The 19,372-nt window shown below is 46.4% G+C and overlaps 1 protein-coding gene across 1 annotated transcript in view; it reads right to left on the reverse strand.

The window, feature by feature from the left end:
• Positions 1-205: 205 nt before the first annotated feature.
• The window catches only part of LOC128303377 (serine-rich adhesin for platelets), a 39,037-nt gene continuing 19,870 nt past the window's right edge, over positions 206-19,372 (reverse strand). The window contains exons 2-6 of the mRNA XM_053040311.1: positions 11,853-13,920; positions 1,535-4,467; positions 1,075-1,470; positions 459-686; positions 206-337 (exon numbers count right to left, since the gene is read on the reverse strand). Of these exons, the coding sequence (XP_052896271.1) occupies positions 206-337; positions 459-686; positions 1,075-1,470; positions 1,535-4,467; positions 11,853-13,920 (5,757 nt within the window). The remainder of the gene's footprint in view (positions 338-458; positions 687-1,074; positions 1,471-1,534; positions 4,468-11,852; positions 13,921-19,372) is intronic.

A 19,372-nucleotide genomic window follows, 5' to 3' on the forward strand; every position in this document is an offset into this window, starting at 1 on the left:
CAAATTCCTTTCTACCATGCTACCAACAAAAAAAAGAAACATTCACACGCTGTCGCACTATCTTGCCCTCACATACATAACACAATATCGCGCAATCACACATACACACAAAAACAAGATCCTAGTAAATGGGGGGGGGGGGGGTTGGCACGGGTTAGTGGGTGGGAGGCGGAGAAGCCGGAAAGGGAGTCATCGTTTCCGCTTCTTACGTTCGTGTCATCATGCCATTAATCATGATGTTGGCGAGCGCATTTCGACGCTTACGCCAGGTGCCCATACCCTGCGAATGGTACTGCAGCTGGGCGTACCACTGCTTCGTTTTCGTACCGTCCTCAGCCTGGAAGTGAGAAGGAGAATGAGAATGAAATAGTTGCAGTATGTGACACACCAGCACCAGCGTGGAGCGATATTGATTGATGCGACCAGGGGCGATCCGGCGGAAAACGCCGCTGCCATACCTTGAATATGAAGGACTCCTTCGAGAGGATCTCCTGCACCTCGAAATAGTCCTCCCAGTCGTGCTCGGAGCAGACGATGCACCGGTCCAGGAACAGTGGCTCGCGTAGCAGCGTATATCGGCCACCCTTTTCGCGCACCAGCAGCAACGATGCCTCGCGAATGCCCGTGTGCCGGGGAAAGCTGAGCGTTTCCGACAGGGCCCGGTCCGCCTTGTAGCTGGCCGTGGGCTGTAAAAGAAATGGGGATGTAAATTCGGGCAAGGGATCAGTAAGGGGAAGCGCAAAAATCTCAAGGACTGAAATTGTCCCTTTTTATGCATGCATTTCATCATGATTTGTGGCCGAGCACTTTTGGGACAACCGCGAAGTGAGAATGAAAATTTAAGATTCCACGGTAGCTCGAGTTAGTACCCAGGCTTGTCCCAGGGCTTGTCATGGCGACAAATCTTCATTAAGGGCAACCTTAATTTTTTTGCAGCTCGTTAAAAATGCTCAATTTTTGCTTTTCAGACAAGCTATAATTATTCATTATAGCTAAACTGTGTTTAAGTAACTGATTGTAGTTATAAACCTTCAACTCATCTTAAAGCCACCTCTATGTGCAACATCTTCCTACCTTGCCATTCGTCACCAGAAGGGCATTGATCGAGGTGAGCTTGATCGTGCGGCTCTTCTTCCAGTTGCCATCGTTCGGCTGCGTAAAGAGCAACCGGCCCTCGATGGCGAATCGGACCTCTTCGTGGTTCCACTCCAGCACATCCACCGCCATCTTGCGCAGCTTGATGTTAATCATATCCAGCTCGCAGGACAACCGGCGACCCGGACTGGAGGACGAGATGCGTCGCCACAGCTTCGTCGGTACATCTTTCGCCTCCCGGTTCATGTGGTTCAGGTGCAGTTCAATCTTTTCCTGTGATTGTTTCAGCAGCTCCTTACCCTCCAGATGGGCCGGAGTAACCTTGTAGAGACGGGCCAACAGCAGCGGATACTTGGTGACGCGTTGCACCGGGACCTAAAAGCACGGAAAACACATTAGTTATACTTCGTCCCATCGCCACACCATCCTCAACGCTTACCATAAGGAACGAGTTGAGATTCATTCGCCGTAGTACGGCATTTTCCATCTGCGAAACGCGCAGGAATATTCGCAGGAGCTCCTTCTCCTTCTCGAGGTTTGCCAGCAGCAGGCTGGCCGCACCCTGCCGGACGCAGTAGCTCTCGAAAGCGTGCAGCATCGGGGCCGCCTCCAGGAAGATCTTGCCGATGTTTACCGTCAGCAGGTCATCGTCGCCCTGCTCGTTGGCAATGTCGAGCGCATCGCGCATCCGCTCGGCCAAGAACTGATTGTTCTCCAGCAGTTCTTCCACGTTCAAAAAGATTGCAGAGAGCTGATCCTGGTTGAGCAGCCCGGCCACCAGCATCGGCTGGTAGAACTCCTCGAGAATGATCTGCAGATCCCGCCCGTACTTTTCCTCCGTCTCGACGATCTCGGTGATGATCTCCTTCCGCTCGGCCCGTTTCTTGCCGCACTTGCGGCACACGAGCGGTGCGTACATGACACCGGACTCGGTCACCTGCGTCTCTACTGGACCGTCGCAGTCTTCGCACAGATGGATCGGCGTGATCTTGGTGAGCAGCGAAGCGGATGCCGGGTTTTGCCACCGGCTGCGGGACGTTTTGCTCGTCTCCGATCCAACGCCCGAGTCGTTGCGTTCGATCTCGGCGGACGCCTTACTGCTGCGCCCGTTGCTGATCGTGGCCGTCGAGAGGGACGTATCCTCACTGGAATCGCTAATGCCCGAAAGGTGACTCAGCCGGCTGCTGATGTCCGATATCTGCCGCTGATGGTGCCGCAGCTCGGTGATGGGTTCGGATTCTTCCTCCTCCAGAATGATGTCACCCGCATTCCCGAACTGGAACCCGTACGTGCCATCCTCCTGCACAATGCCACGCTCTTTCGCGTCCACCAGATACGAGAGGATGTCGTACTTGGAGGCACCTTCGAAGATGGACCGTGCGTTACGTTGCTTCTCCAGATCCACATCATCGATCGGCGGTGCGGTCAGGGGCAAGGGTGGCGGTATATCGTTGATCTCCTCGTAGATCGGATCACCGTTCAACCGGATCGACTCGTAGTGGTGATCGTCATCATCGTTCGTCGTGTTGATCTCGATCTCCGACAGGGTCGCATCGACCAGCATCTGGTAGAACTTGCTGCGGGAGGAGTTCGTGTCCTCGTCAACCGTCAGATCACTGCTGCAGCTTTGATAGCAATCACTCAAATCGCCCAGCTGATCGAACTCCATCAGTTCGTACGCAGCCGCCGAACCGTAGCTGTTGCCCGAACTCACACTGCTCCGCTTGCTTCCATTCTGCATATCCGGCAACTTCACCGATCCTGCGGAGATGGTGCTACTAGTGGCCAGCTTGCTGCGCTCCTCCTGTATCTTCAGCAACGATTGTTCGATCATCTTCGACACGTCGTCTTCGTCTTTGGTACCGCTCATGTCCAGTCCGTTGCGTGATTCCTTCAGCCGGAGCAGTGAGTTTTCGATCAGTTTCGCGATCAGATCGTAATCCAACCCCTCGGACAGCTGGCTCAGGGAGGGATCCTCCAGCAGCTTGGCGATAAAGCTGTTCCGACACACCTTCGCCTGCAAGCTCCCGGAGGCCGGTTCCGCGCTCGGCTTTATCGAACGCCGAAGTACAACCGGTGTCGGGGTGAGCTCCACCAAGCACTGTTTGACTACCACCTGCTGCTGCTGTTGCTCGTGATCTTCGTGAACTTTCGGTGGATCTTTGGAGTCATTGCTTTCACTAGGAACTTGTGCGATCGGTGTGACATTCTCCAGAGTCGTGGCTGACGGCGAAGAAGGACTGCTATCGGCAGCTAATGGAACCACCGTCCTGCTCTGCTCGCTAAAATCCAGATTGATCAAGGTACGACCATTGCTGCCAGTGACACTACTGCCCCCGATAGGAATGATGGACGTTCCGGTCGTGACAGTCGTGACATCTTCACCTCTGCCCATCGAAACTATCGTCCCGTTCGTAACCTGCTCACGGGGCTTCTCATTGTTCTTCCCCGGTATGTCCTCCATCGTTGCAGAGCTGTCGAATTTAAGTGATTCCGAACGACTCGACGCTTTGCTTCCCCGGCTTTCCAAAGTAGACGTCGGTGAGCTCACGCTAATGGTGATCGTATTGGATGCCGTTTGGCGTATCTCGTTCGCCGGTGAGGACAGCATGCTGCCATCGTTCACCACCACCGAGGACTGATAGATCGGCGTATCACTAGCGCCATCCACGTTCACAGTCGAGTAGCAATCGTCGCCCGTGATCATGATGGACGTTTTCTTCTGGTAGTGCTCCTCCTCCGGCTCGGGATCGTGGCGTATCTCGAGCCGATGGATGGCTGCGCTCGAAGAAATCGGTGACGATGACGACGATGACGAGCTGGCCAGCACCTGCACCACCGTACGGGAGGAGGTCGAGGTGGAGCTGCTCCGATCGCTACTCGAACGCCTGACGCCCGCCATCAGGCCGAAGCAAAAATCCTCGTACACGTTGTTGCCTGCGGTGTGTGTGCGTTCTCCGTTTCCGAGTGGCGGTGAGTCAGCTGCGGGTGATGTTGGCGTTTTGCCTCCGCCAGCACCAGAGGACAGTGGCGGTGGTGGTGGTGGTGGCAGTCTTGGTCGTGTTTTACCACCCTGCCCTACAGCCATTAGCAGTGAGGCTACGGATCCGATGGAAGATTCCGACGACGAGGACGATGACGTCGAGGAAGCCGTTTCGTCTTCAAATGCGCTACGGGAATCGGCCCTAAGGGGTCTCACACGCAACGCCATCGTATCGTTGAACTGATCATCCCTAGCTACGGTTCCGTTTGAGTCGCGCCCGTCATACCCATTCGTCTTGGTGGGTGACGATCGGTCACTAAAGCTTCGCCGAACGGGGCCGGATCGTCGCTGGAACACGGTGGCAACCGCACTCGGTCGCTCGGCCCGTTCTGAAACGACAGAAAAAGGAAACCATTAGACACCAGGCATTATTTCAATTTTAAACTCCACCCGAAACTTCCTTTTGCCCTCGCAAACACAACTTCCTAATACAGTTCCAATCGAACGTGGCACTCGCTATGGCAAAATCAGTAACATTAATTAGACCACACCAATATCGGGCACCGCTTGCCCCATCCCGTGTTCGTTCCGGATCAACTACTACTGCTGGCGACCAATGTTTGCTGCTGATTTGTACTGCCCTCCCGGAAACTTATTGGAGCGAAACGACATTTACTGCACCGGCACCCTAACGTGGCTGCAGGATATTGTGATTGACCTCCCGTGCAACCAGGCAAGGGTACGGTAGGGACCGTGTCACCTAACCGGCGCCCTGCTCGCTTTGCACATTTTGCGGAAACACGAGAACGTATTTCAATATCCGGCTCGCAAATGGTAGATATTTGTGTACGGTTGTTGCCTACTACTACTACTACTAACACTACCACCACTACTGCTTGGGCAGGAACACGGTGAACAAATTTGATGAATGAATAATGAGCACGTGCTGTGCGATTGGGTTCGATTGCGACAGTAATGAGCAGGTCGCAGGTGTTACCGGTACGGTGAGTACGAAAAACCGTTTGGTGAAATACATTTGGGGGTGGGATTTATTTTGCTTGCGCTACACAACGTTACCACCGCTTTGCCGTCGGGCTTAGTATGTGGAAAAACGGGATGTGCTACTGGGATTGTTGTGCTATAAATTGTGCAACCAGATGGAAGGTTAACGACTGCTCACGTTAAACAGTCCACAGCGTATTTAGTAACTTTAATATTTTGCTTTTCCAAACGAATTTCATGCAATATAATGATTTGTGCATGTTGTATTATAATTGATATTTGTGTTATTTCTATTTAAAATTTGACTTTTTTCTATTATTATTATTATTCTATGTTTTATTCTACTTATAATATTTTTATTACTCAGTTTAAGGAAGGTGTATTGTGTTTCATTTCAGCTCGTCTAGTTGCTTGTTTTGCTTTATTTGTTTGTTAGGTTTTTTCTTATTGTAAATTGATTTTATTAGTGTTAAAATAATCTCTTTACTCTTGTAAGCATTTTTTTGTTATCCATGTTGGAAATCATTAATTTCTATTAATGCATTTTTATTCAAAATTTAACATAAGTTAATATTTTTCCTACTCAATTTAAAGAAGGTGTATTATGTTTCATTTCAGCTCGTCTTGTTGCTTGATTTGCTTTTTTTGTTTGTTAGGTTTTTTCTTGTTGTAAATTGATTTTACGAGTCTTATGGTAATCTCTTTACTCTCTTTAGCATTTTTTTCTGTTTTCCATGCTAGGAATTATTAGATAAAAGATTTTACATAAAAAAGGTTTTAAAATCGGCCGAGTACACCCCGGGATAAGGTGACTTTTCAATGTTTGGAGAAGATAATGTCTTCAAATGAATGTGATTTGTATCGTATTTAAGCGTGTATAACGACCCCCCGTGTATAAGGACCCCCTAGTTGAATTATTCAAGATTTTTGGAAAACAAGATTCCATTTCTTTTTAAAAACAATTGGAGCAATTTTATTGTTACAATTAATTTTGAACATTACAATTCATAATACTCTTTCATATTGTCCTCACTGGTGTTTTCAAACACATTTTCATTGTCATCATCCCCGTCATCACTATCTTCATAAATTGCATCATCCTCAGTTCCAACAAGATTGCTACTGATTCCGCACTTTTGAAAGGATTTAATGACAATCGCTTCACTGTAAGGACCCATTGACATGTATCTGGAATGGTGGATTTTTTATTCTTCCAGAAGGAGTCAGAGTCGAATCAGCCCTTAAACGGTAGTGGTTGCAGCTGACTGGTTAGACCTCCAGGACTTCCCGAAACGTTTTGTTTTGAGGAACAATTTGTTTAACTTCTGCTGGTAGATGACCTCTACCTGCATGCGGTACTAGTATTGCTGGTTTTTCATAAGAGCTGCAGGTCTGTTGTTCTAAGCATTTTCAAACCACAGATTCATCCCTGTCTTGTCTTGAGTAATTATTTCTAATTTAATAAAAAATGACGTAATGAAGAAAAAATGAAACAATTTAAGAGTGAAAAGGATTAATCGAAAACTTGTTTGTTACTTCAATGTCATATCTTGTCAATAATAATCAGCTTTACCATCAATAACGACGTGGTTGACGACATCTTACGCTGCTTCTGTTCCGTTTTCATCTTCTCCAGCTATCGCAAAACCCAAACGCCTTTGCAGAATTGCATCGTGACGAAGTACAAATCGTGCCCCGGTTTTCCAGCTCAGTTGGTCGCGCTATTTTCCTTTGCAAAGATTGTTCCACCTGCCACGGATTGTGTGTCGCGGCAAAACCCAACTGCGGGAAAAACTATTCCCTCCTTCTCTCTCTCTCTCTCTCTCTCTCTCTCTCTCTCTCTCTCTCTCTCTCTCTCTCTCTCTCTCTCACACGCTTCTTGACGGCTTCTTCCATCGCCAAAAGAGCCAGCCGAGTGAAGCTGTGAAAACAATCCGTCGAGCGTAAGCAATGATGAAAAGCACGAGAGCAAGCTTTTCCGGGTTTGCAACGACCATAAGGTGCACCTTTTGTGTGGGTACGGGCCGGTGTGGCCCGACATTACGTGCACGTCTGACTCCACGTTGTCCCTTTGTGACAGCGCGAACAATAATCGGGACCACCGTTCGCTAAGGTCGTTCCGAAGACAAACGTTTGTTTGTCGAATTTCTTATCGGTCTCTTCTCCACTGCCACTGCCGGGGAGAGTTCAAAAGCGCCAGGGATCTTCACATTCGAGTTTCCGCTCGTTGTGAGATTATCTCCGCAAGGAATCGTCCTTGTCGGATGTGCTTCCGTGTGTGTGTCTGTCGGTACGGCAGGCAAATTCCACGTTTGTATCGTCTTGGTTGGGTTCGTTGCAATGTGTGTTACGTTGCTCCCCAAAGAGGGGACGAATCGTAATCAAAGCTCATATGTAAATACTCGCACCGAGCAGCACTTCCGATCACTCCAATCCTGTCCCGTACAGGGTTTCGCATAAATCAGAACCCCTTTTGCGATAGTGGTGCCCTTATTCACTCCCCGGAACATTCCTTCTTCACTTCACACCGCCCGCAAAAAGACAACGAGACAACGGGACAACGGGGCGATGTTTTATCGTAAGTTGTTTCATAGTTGCAAGGGATTTGCCCGGAGACCCAAATCGCACCCAATTCGATCTATCGAACACATTTGGCATTACACAATCGTTTCGGGCGGAAAAACGGATCCCAACAAACGAGCGTACACAACGTACGCGCTGCCATGTACATTTCGCTTTCGCTTCGTGTAACTTTCCAACTACAATGTCACACACGATAACCGGGTGCGGAACGTCATGTAAAGGGACTAGGGAGGGTAAAAGAGGGGGGGGGGGGCACGGGCAATGGGGACGGAAGCGTTCGGATCTGTCCCAATCATGTTATTTTATTTCCTTCGCCTTCCGTGATTTATGCGAATGCTTCAAAAACCTGGCAAAAATCTCGTTTTTCCAAACCCTCCCTCACCCCCTTTCCCGACTCCGGCCATCTCTCCTGGGCTTTGCCATCAGGTGAGGATCGTTTCGCGTGGGGGAAAATTCAAGAAACAGGATGGGACGTAAAATATTTGCCATAATTTCACTTTTCCCACAGTTTCACATCGAAAAGCCTCCACGGTTTTGTTGCGAATAGGAGAGAACTGGTGCGCAAAAAAAAAAGAAAATCGGTAGCTAAAAATCCCGGGACACTCCTTACCCGGCATCAAACAACAAAACGACGGCAAGGGATGCTTGCGAGCAGCGAGCGAGTTCTTCCGCCGGCGTATGTTGCGGTGCAAATAATTTCGACAAATTTTTCATCCCTCCTCACCCTGGCACCCTTTTCTATCTACCCGGGGGTGGTGTGATAGGCAAATTTTCCAATCTTTTTTTCTCCTCCCCCAAACCACTAAACTCCCACGTGGACAGAGACCGATACCGAGCAAAACAGATTTGCCCCGTCCGATGTGGTGTCCCACCCCCGTCGAGGTTAAGGTTCGTTCCGGAAGATTTTACTTCGGAATGATTTGTGACCTCTTTCCGTATCTTCCAAGGGAGGGGGAGGTTTGCCTTTGTGAATGGCGGACACAGGGTTGGCTGTGCCGGCCCGCAAAAGGTCAAGGATTTATCGTAACAAGGATCAATGGCTTATCGGGCTGGGTGCTGTCAGTTGTGCTTTTGTTTGCTGGGGTTGTCGAGTAGCTGCTTCTGGGCGAGGGAGGCTTTTTGTTTCGAGGCCAGTGCAAAACCATTTTGGGATTATGTTTTGAAGGTGAAGTCAGGGAAAAAGATTACCACTTCTTTTTTCTTCAGCTTTCAATTGTTTTTATTTTTTTGTTGAATAACAACAAACAGCATATGAGATCCGAGCTATATAATCCGAGTTGAATATTGAGTAAGAAATCAAGCTTACGATACATGAGCTTCGGTTGGAATTGGAACGCAACGTAATTTATTTTTTAAAAAGTGGTTTGTCTGCACAGGGGTCCTCGAATAAATTGTGGAATTTTAATAAAATCAAATTAAGGAAGAATGCCACACGCGTTTACTTATCGAAAGTGGCTAGTTGAGAAGTCAAACAAGTAGTTAAAACTCCCGCAGTTATCGACGGTTGATATGCAAGAACTCGTACTGTTGAAAGCATAATTTAATTTAGAAATGGCTCCATGTGTTGAACTCATAATTGGAAGAATTTTCAAAATAATTATTATTCAAATTTCATGCACATAATTCCCCGTAGTTGGGTACTCCATTTCAAGCCCCCAAAAAACAACACTCACACCACACTCATGCCAAGTGGCATGGGTTTTCGCGAAACGATCCGGATCGTTTAAACACATGCAAACACCCATCGACCAAAAATCGATCGAGTGCATCGATTTGGCACGGAATGGTACCGAAACCACTGCAGCGATTAATCGCACCATCTTGTACAAGCGCTTTGCGGGGCGATATGCGATATGTGGCCTTGTGGCCATCGCCCGGTTACCTGTACGTCATGTACCAAGCACTCCCTCTCCTGTGCACCATACCAGGTGCTTCCCGGTGTGTGTGTGTGTGTGCCGAATAATGGGAACGCCCGAAGCGGATCCATGTCGGCGCTGGATTAGCATAAACTCTAATTCTATATAATTAGCGGCCATCAAGTTCAGCGGACTATAACATCAATCGTTCGGGTGAGGTCAGTTTCCCCGGGTCTGGTGGTCCCGGTGGGCCCGGACTCATTTTGTCGCGTTGAAGAACCGCACCGTTTGCGAGCGCATTCGGACCGACCGACCCACGGCACACACATCCCGCGCTCAAACAATGCAAATATTTTGCCGGCAGAACATGTGCGCGAAAAATGACAAGCATAATGGGACGGCATTTATTTTATGTCGAATCAATTTTGAACCAGTGCGCTGTGGAAGTCGAGTGCTGGCGCTGGTCGTGAACGGCACAACCGCGGCCGATGGGCATCCGTTGCATCCATTGGACCGAGAACCACCGGTAGTCGAGCAGGAATTAATGAATTTGTGAACCGAACGTACCGATTCGACGGACTTTCACTGGCACTGGCCTGGGACGGAGCCAAAATTTTCCATCCTGGAACTGGTACTGGCGTTGGTGGTGGATGCCTGATCGTTAATGTTACGGTGCTCGGGAAAACACCGATAGACATGGCGCTTTTCTACGCCATTTGCTTAGAAATAAATTAGTTTAGGCAGGAGGGAAGCATTTTATTATATAAACGCTTTTCAATACATAATGCGCAACCATCCTCTGTAATTATCTGCATTTATTGCATAAACTTTAGAACATTATGCATTTGAAGAGTTTGTTTGCAAGAGGAGAGAGTTTTGGAATAGTTACGAATTTAACATTTCCTGGGGAGAAAATACTAACTTCAATGCAGGTTTATGAACTAACAACACTTCTTTTTGATTTTTTTGTAATTAAAAATACATATACTGTATAAAGCTATGAAAATTAAAGCTCTACAAAATATATCAATATCCACTAAGAATATAAGGCTCAAGAGTAGAGAATGCTTTGAACATCGTAATTGTTACGGCAAGACTGAAATTCAAAGTGACATTAGGCGCGTTAGGCGTGACAGTTGGTTTTGGTTACTTGGGTATTTTGGGAACGGTTAACAGGAGAGTGTAGGAGAGTTAAGTAGGAAACAAATAGAGTAAGGAAGCGGCAGCTAGGCTCCAGGAACTGGACTAATTTTTGAATCTTTCTTATATAATTTTTTCCTCTTTTCAATTATCACCTGTTATACATATTAGGGGCAGGAATAAATTACAAGAATTTCAAAATCCGTGGTACAACCGTAATTATAAATTTTATTCTCAACTCATATGGAGGTGATAAAGACAATCTTAACCAAAACAATTCTGCGTGCTACATCCAAAACAACTCTCATTAAAAATAGCCCGCAATAACATCAGCATCGACAGCAACCGGGAAAAGTCGATCGAAGCACTAAAGTCTGACATTCAGCACTACTCTAACAGACACCTAATTACCAATCATTCAATCAACCTCGGAATCAAATCGACATTGATGCTTCGAGAGAGAGAAACAACCATCCACCTCCGTCCGTAAAAGGGTCATAGGTGTAAATTATCCAATTAGCCATAGTTCGGCCGGCATACGGAAAGGACCCACACTCGGGTTTCCTGATCGTTTGCTCATTCGACTACTCTTTGGCCTAAATTTCATATCACGAGAAGAAACCTTAATGGCCAGCCAGCCTTGAATGATTCAGGGCTGGTTCAAAAATTGAACCATCTGTGTGTTTGCTATCGTTGAAATTAATCGATAAGCTGAGCTGGGGTTACCTAGCCGACGTGTGCGTAATTGGAAACTTCCTGGAATGGGTGAGCATCGAGTGACGGAAGCTGTTGGTAAATATATGCCCAATGAAAGCGGAGGTGCTTTGCAGGGATATGTTCCTAGAATTACAGATTCTGGTAGAAGGATAGCCTAATCGATACAGACAGAATGCAGGATTTCTAGGTTAGGAGGAGCACATAAGCGGCTACCACTTCTCGGAACACTGACATTAAGAGTTACTTATCTCATTTCAACTTTATAGTTCACACAGAGAAACTGGAGCGATGTTGAATAAATTAATCCCGGTGCTGATATTTGCCAACAGTAAGGAGTTATTTCTCGAGCATCTCGGAGAATCGTAAGAAGATTTCCAGCGAAATTAGACACTAAAAAATCTCACCTCCTTCAGATCTTTCTTGTAACGAATAAAACAAACCAAAAACTTAAATAGTTACTTCTCAAGTAAACTCACCCTCATTAGTGCCGTTTGAAGTCTTCGTCGCGTTGGGAACCGGTGGTGGTAGTAGGATCACTTTGGCAGGTGCTTCAGTTCCTACCTGATGTGGTGATGCTCCATTCGATAGCGTTGGTTCCTTTCTCCCCTCAGACTCCGTTCGATGCTCCTCCTTTGCAACACCGTTCGTCGTTTCCATCGACGATTCCAGCGTTTTAGTTACCTCGGTGAACAGCATCTGAGCGAACAGTCGATCATCGTCGTGAATGATTTCGTTCTCAACCAGAAAATGGACCTTCTTGCGCCCGTTAGCTGACGTTGTGGATTGTGCCGAGTCTGGTGAACTGTCCGAACTCGCGGTAGATATCGCCACCACGGGAAACGGTGTTGGAAGATAAAACTGTGAGCCCGAGTTCCTCTTGTCCGTCAGATTCCTTGCACTGATAGTGCCGTTCTTGCCGAACGTGGTACCTTCCTCCGTCGCGCTACCGTTGGTTGTGAGCTTCGCGAGACGTTGCACCAGCGTGTGATTGAGCCGGATAGTATCGTAGCCCGGGGCACTCGTGTCCTTCTCCACCATCACCGACGGTGTCCCCGCTGGCATGGAGGACGGTCGCTTGAGGATCGATTTTATTGCACTTTGCGCCACCGCCGGATCAGCTGAGATCGGTGACGACGGGAGGGATCGACTGTCATCTTCTTTGGTTACCTCCTGCTTTTTCGATCGTGGTGGCCGTTCCGGTGTACCGGACAGCGGCTGCTCGTTGGTGCCGTTTGCTTCCATCTCCGTCGCCGGTATCTCGACCGGATCGTACACAAACTCGTCGACATCGTCGTACACGGGCCCGCCGGACACGCTGGTGCCCGAATCATCGAACAGCTTAATTCTTTGGCCATTGATTGCCGCGATGCTGTTCGCCGGCGGGTTGTACCGGTTGGCGTACAGCGTGTCGAGGATGTTCTCATACTTTTGCGAGTGCAGATCGAACTCGTCACCGTCGGGCGAGAATTCGCTCAGCATGCCCCCGCCCGAACCTCCCCCGATACCACTCAACGAGATCAGATCGTACGGATTGACGTCACACCGGAGGATCGATTTGCGATTCTGAGCGTTGTTGGATGCGGGGGGTACGCCCTCCTCCAGGAGTTCTCCATCCCGTTCCGGTTCTCCAATCCAACAGTCCTGGAACGAATCCATCTTGCCGTCTTTGCGACCTCCAACGCGCGACCCATTCTTGCTCAGTGACGGTGACGGAGATCTTGCCGCGGATCCTCGCTTTCCTCCCGAGGTGCTCCCACTGCGCCCACGTGAAGGACTTGTACTTTTTGTACGACCTCTTAGCTTTTCCTTTAGACTACTTTTGACCGACTTCGAGCCTCCTCCACCCGTACCGGTCTCAGCCGGTTGCGTTAATCTCGACCGGCGCATAAAGTCGTACGGATCCGGGTTTCCATTGCCGAGTATCGTTGGGCGTGACTTTTTGCCGTAAGTCGAGGCTAGCTTCACTGTTCCTGCACTGGTGCGGATCGGTGGTGGCGCGAGATAGGTGGCGCCGGATGTGAGACGTACCGTGCCACCGATCGGTGCCAGAGGTAACCGAGATCCTTTACACTTTTTGCATACACTCGCCTTTTTCACCTCTCGCTTCGTCCCGGTTAGGTACTCCGGGCAGCAACAGATCAGTACGGCCACTTCCGGTGGTGGAGGTGGCGGACAGTACAGGGCTGGAAGATGGGAAAGATGAGGATGATGCGGAGACATTGCCATCGGTGGTGGCATGCCTCGCATCGTCCCGTACACCCACGTTTCCGCGTACTTCATCGTGGCCAGCTGATGCACATTGGGGTGCGTGGAGGGATTTGTGCCGTTCCCGTGCGTTACCGCAGAAAGCGATGCCGGACCGTTGGTGTTGAAGTCTAGCGATGGGTCATAGCCACGGGTACCGAATGGTACCAGGGCAGAACCAGCACTTGAAGCACCGTTTAGCGAACCGTTCTGCTTGTCTTCAGTTGCGGGCGATGCTTTGCTCAGCTTCAGACGTTGGCCCCATGTTTTCTTGCCTTTGTCGGTGGGTTTCGGTGGAACCTGTGAAATGGCAAGAAGAGTAATCGTTGTGCGTTAATATAAATGTAATATAATATAATAAATTAGATATTTAGAAGTATTTCTCTAGAAAATTCTCGAAGCTCCTTGAATATTATAAATATTCAATCATACATTTTTCATTTATAACATAAATTAGTTATTTAGAAGTACAGGCAGTCCCCGAGATACGCAGTTCCTCTTATATACTGATTCGGAGATAAGCGGTGTTTGGAAATTTGACAGTTGAGCTAGTTTATAGCACAAATTGTTATCAAAAAGGTGAAAATTGGTCGAGAATACCTTTTTTGTCACACAAAACATTTCTTTCTTACTTATTTTAATTTATTCTTTCTTTAAATCGCCTGATTCGGTGAATAAATTAAGTCCAGAGAAAGAAGTCGACTCTGTGACTTTGAAGTATAAACGAAATTGCACCAGGATTCGACTTACGCGGAAAATTTGAGTTACGTGGAATTTTTCCGGATTATAGCGGTTCGCCATAAGAGCGTATCTCGGAGACTGCCTGTATTTCTCAAGGAAATTCCGAAGCTCCTTGAATATTACAAATAGTAAATCATACATTTTCATTTATGGTCTAATGATTCACAATACATAGCTCACTTTCAGACAGGGTTTACTACTCTACATGAATATATCTTACGTATTTTTTTAAGTCTATTCAGTTGAATTTGTCAAAAAATAGAAATATTAAATTTGCATACCTTTTACAAATCCTATATTCACCTTCTGTACAAATTTAAACTGTTTTTAATCGTAAAGCTAAAAGTACTTGCTTAAACGTATCTTCTGCTCGATATCTAGCATGCAAACAAGCGACAAACAAAAGCAAAAAATATGCCACAAAACGGAATCAATGCATGTGCAAATTTCTCAATTTCCATCCCGTCTGCCCGAAAGCGAAATCAAATTCCTACGAGCTGCAATCGACGCTTGCCCACGTGCACGCGCCAGGATTTCTTCACTTATCAGCAAGGGATTTTCTTCCAACCCACACAATCGAATACGACGGCTACACGCCTTCGCACATTCAATTTGCCGGGGGGTTCTTTATTCTTTTCACCACAAGAAATGCGCTTCCGGGCACGTACAGCCCCGTGCCCGGCTTTCGGTCCAAAATAAGCCCCTGATCCGACGAGCGTGAAAAGTCTTGCCACGAGTCCGGAAAAATGGCAACCGAGAATATGGCGATAGCCGGATTGACTGTACCTAATACCAATCCGTTCCGTCAGGCCAAGGCGGGTGGAAAAAAATGAAAGGTAAGATTTGTTTGTTCCACGGTTTTCTAAAGTCTTGAAACTTGAATGGTGCAAGTGTCGAAAGCTTCCCGCACAGCACTTCCTGTGGTGGACGGTGATAATTTTTGGTTTGCAAGGAAAACCACAACGACGATGTTGGTGCGTCAAAGGCAAACACATACAATCAGGCCGAAAGTTAGGTTCGAGCGCGCGTGTGTTTGTAAGTTCGCTTGATTTTGTTAGCCACAACCTCAAAAAGTCAGAATACTTAAGTCTGTTGGATCGGGTTTTAGGATCAAATCACACACCCTCTGCTCAAAAGTGGCTCCAATGGGCACGTACTATCCACGCGGTTATGACCCACGACGACGAAAGACGATTTTTGTGGTTTTCCCTACTCTATTTCTGGCGCTACCCATCCGCATCCTTCCTTCAGTGCCAACATTTGGGACCTTCATCAGGAAACTCTCGACCAAAAAAAAAACACCCAGCGTGTGACTTGCGGGCAATGAGAATTTGCATCGATTCTTCGGTGAACATTGAGTCGCCCTGTGAAGAACCCTCCCGCCGTCACCACATCAAACTTTACGAACTGAATCTCATCGTAAAATGCGGTTCGAAAACTCCTCCGATATAGATCCGTTCCGTGTTCCGGCTCGATCGGTACCGTGCAGGCAGGGGGAAGCAACCGTCTTTGCATTAAATTGCTCTCAGTAAATGAACACGACACGATGCTGCTGCTGCTGCCGTTCTAGCAAAAGCTGATAGCGATTTCACGTAAAACAAAACAATTTGCGTAAGTTAGCAACGTTATGCTTTGGTTGCTAGGGGCAACGAACGATCATTTCAACACCACCCACCCAGGTGGCACTGATTTCGTCCATCCAGCGTTGTGCCCTTTTGCTCGGGGAAGTAAATCCAAATAGTATCGATTTCAACGCCACCACTTCCGCGGAAAGTGTCATGTTTGATTTTCTCATTTCACCCGCACAGCGGCTCCTGTTCTACCAGCGGACAAACCACGTGGACAATTTTCAATTTTCCGCCCAAAGGACTATATGCGCCCAGCACCCGGCATGGCATGGCAGGCGCGAAGTCGAAACGAAATGGAATTTCCGATTTACGACCGACGCTTTCGTGTGTTTCGCGCCTGCTGGCCGCGTGTGCGTGCGTGTATGCCTTGGTACTGCGGATTATGGCGATAATCTTGGTGGAGCTTTATGAGAGTATTTACACATGATTTTACGACCCGCCCCCGGTTCAACCTCTCTAAACCCGGCCACACGTTTCCGCGGGAGATTGGCGATGTTCTTCAGTCTCGTTCTTAGTCGTCGGAGTTTCACTGTTGTCGCGGATCAGATTCGCGGCTACCGCACACACACACACACGCACACACAGACAAACATCTACTGGGAATTATGGGCTGGAGATTGAACCCGGCCCGGAAAGAAGCGCCATGATGACATTTCGCTACATTTATTGCATTTAATGCCAACCGCAAGATGGGCACGAGACACGGTTTGGCTTTTGCGTTGCGTTGTGAATGGGTTTGTGGTTTTCGGTGTGTCGTGAAGGTATATTGTGGGTAGCTTATTAAATCAGACGCTTGCATGTGCTTTCTGTTGAAAGAGTTGATCAGGCGAGTGGACTAATACATTAGCTTGTTCGATTTTGCGATTTTTTTCGACATTCGCTCAAGAATGATTCTTTCCTATTAGTATATATATTTGATATAGTTTTATAAAATTTCCAATAAGTCCTAATAATGTTATTGGAGAACTTGTGCTAGCAAACGATTTGATTAAAACCTACTTTTTCTAGTTTTAAATAATTTATCCTTTATATTTTTGTTCATGGTAAAATCTGTCTCTTTGAGGTATCATTAACAAACGATGAGTTTATTTCGAATAATTTATGTTGTTATAGAGTCTATTTTTTTAAATATTTAAAGTTTAACATTTCTATGATACTGTTGATAATATTTTTTTCTTTGCAATTTTGAGTTTAGATTTCTTGTCTATTGGACATATTGTCGGATTTTCCTAAGAAAAATACAGCATATTTACGTTCAAAATTATTTCCGCTTAATTCTTCTAAAATACGCAATCCAATCAAAATGAGCACAAGACACGACACAAGGCAAATTCCGAGACAAATGACAGATTTTCCCATTACATATGAAAATAAATCTAGTAAGCTAGCAATTACAGGGATGATCCAGTAGGTCGTTACGCCAATAAGAAATGGAAGAATATTAGACCGTCAACAGCGCCCTCTACCGGAATTGCACGTTATTATGCATGACATCCAGGGATAGTCAAATAACTTTGACAGTTAGCCTCCGGTTTAGCATGGTCGAACTAATAGTAAAGCAACAGGTGACTGTTTTCAGCATAATTAACATATGATTAATTAACAATGAAATTCACGAGGTGAACAATTCATCTTTCCTGTTATTTTATCTCCATCTTAAAGCTTTCTTCTTGCTTTAAAAAAGTAAAAAAAAACATCATTCGCTTTACAAACAAACCTTCCAGTTTAATTGATTATTTAATTTCAATTTCCACTACAATTACGAACTCTACGAGCTGTACGGCGAACTCACTGCCATTCTGTGGATTCGACTCGCCAGGTCTAATCACGTCACTAGAATGATACCGAACGACCCAGCCCGTCGTTTTTGGGTCTTCCACATGGAAAGAGGAGGCATGAAAGGCCAAAATTGAGATGAAGTGATGGCGTTCACAAGAATAAAAAATCAAATGACGACAGCATTCAACCGTTGATAAGTAAGTAAGTAATTTTAATAAACTACATTCCTCTAACAATGCACTATGGAAGACATAAAATGTTTTGATTCGCTGTCATATTTCTTTTACTTTACTATTCAGGTGTATATTACTTGGACCTTGGAGAAAGGTTTTTGCGCATAGCTCATAACGGATACTTATGTTATAAAATTTGCATAACAAAATGAAGTTTAATCGTTCTCCCCGCCTTCTCTCTGTGGTTAACTAGCATAAAAGATGCAATTGAGTAAAACCAGCTCTAAAGCTCAGACCAGAGCTCACGTAATACCCGTGGATACCGAACAAATAAAAAACAACCCGACTACAAAAGTCGCACGAGTGCATGTGGTAGGAAAAGCGTGCGATCGAAATACCAATAAACGAGTTCGAATGAAACTCAACCTGGCGCACACGCAAAAACCCAAAACCCACTTGGTTCCGCTTATTTGCACCGGAAGCACTCATAAGTTCCGGCCGTTTGGTTCCAGTTAACCTTTTCCGCTTGGTCCGATTTAGCTTCTGGTCTTTTTTTACCTATCTCTTTCTTTCTATCTGCCTCTCTTTCTGGGTATCTTCTTACTGTTGTCTCTCAAGCAGTAAAAAAAAGGGAAATAAAACAACCAAACACACACACACACACACACACCCACACACCAAACATAAACGGTTCGTTTCGGATGCTGTAAGATCGGTTGTGGCGGTGTGTGATCCCATTTCCATATGGATTGGTTCAATTTCACCTTCAGCGCGGACGAAGGAGTTATGTTACGGCGTATGAATTCAATCTACCGCAGCGAACCATGACCAGCAGCAGCGGGAGGATATTCTGAGCCCGAGTACATCCCAATGCCACACTGAACACAGAACCCACAAGGTGAAAAGCAGGTCGTCGGAGGAGTCAAATCGAAGTGTACGTGTGGATGGAATGGCGGCAGAACGACGGGGGGAGGGTATAGGAGTATTGAGATTTGTTGAACCGAGACGATGCAATGAGAAATTATTACGATTGACGTTGGAGTTTCGTGATGATAATATTTGAAAGTTGAAGCATAAAAGTTAGGCATGCGAACGGGGCGAGCATTATTAAATGGTGGCTCTCAGCAATGCAGCTGCTCTCTTTGCAAAACTTATTTCTGAAGTTACTTTGGAAACAAAAATAGTTCCATAAAAGTTTGATTGTTTTAAAATATTTGTAAACAGTGCAATTTGATTTAAAAAATCAATTAATGTGCTTAAAAAACCACACAACAAGTCATCTTAGTCACTCAAGTTGTTTTATAATTATTACTTTAAGCTTGTGATTTCCATTTATGTAGCAGAAATTAGCAAATAAACACACTTTTGAAAATGGGCGTCCATATCTCGATAAATACATATTTAATATAAAACAACTTATTCATGCACACA

This window comes from Anopheles moucheti, chromosome 3, assembly GCF_943734755.1.
Source record: "Anopheles moucheti chromosome 3, idAnoMoucSN_F20_07, whole genome shotgun sequence".
Taxonomy (NCBI): domain Eukaryota; kingdom Metazoa; phylum Arthropoda; class Insecta; order Diptera; family Culicidae; genus Anopheles; species Anopheles moucheti.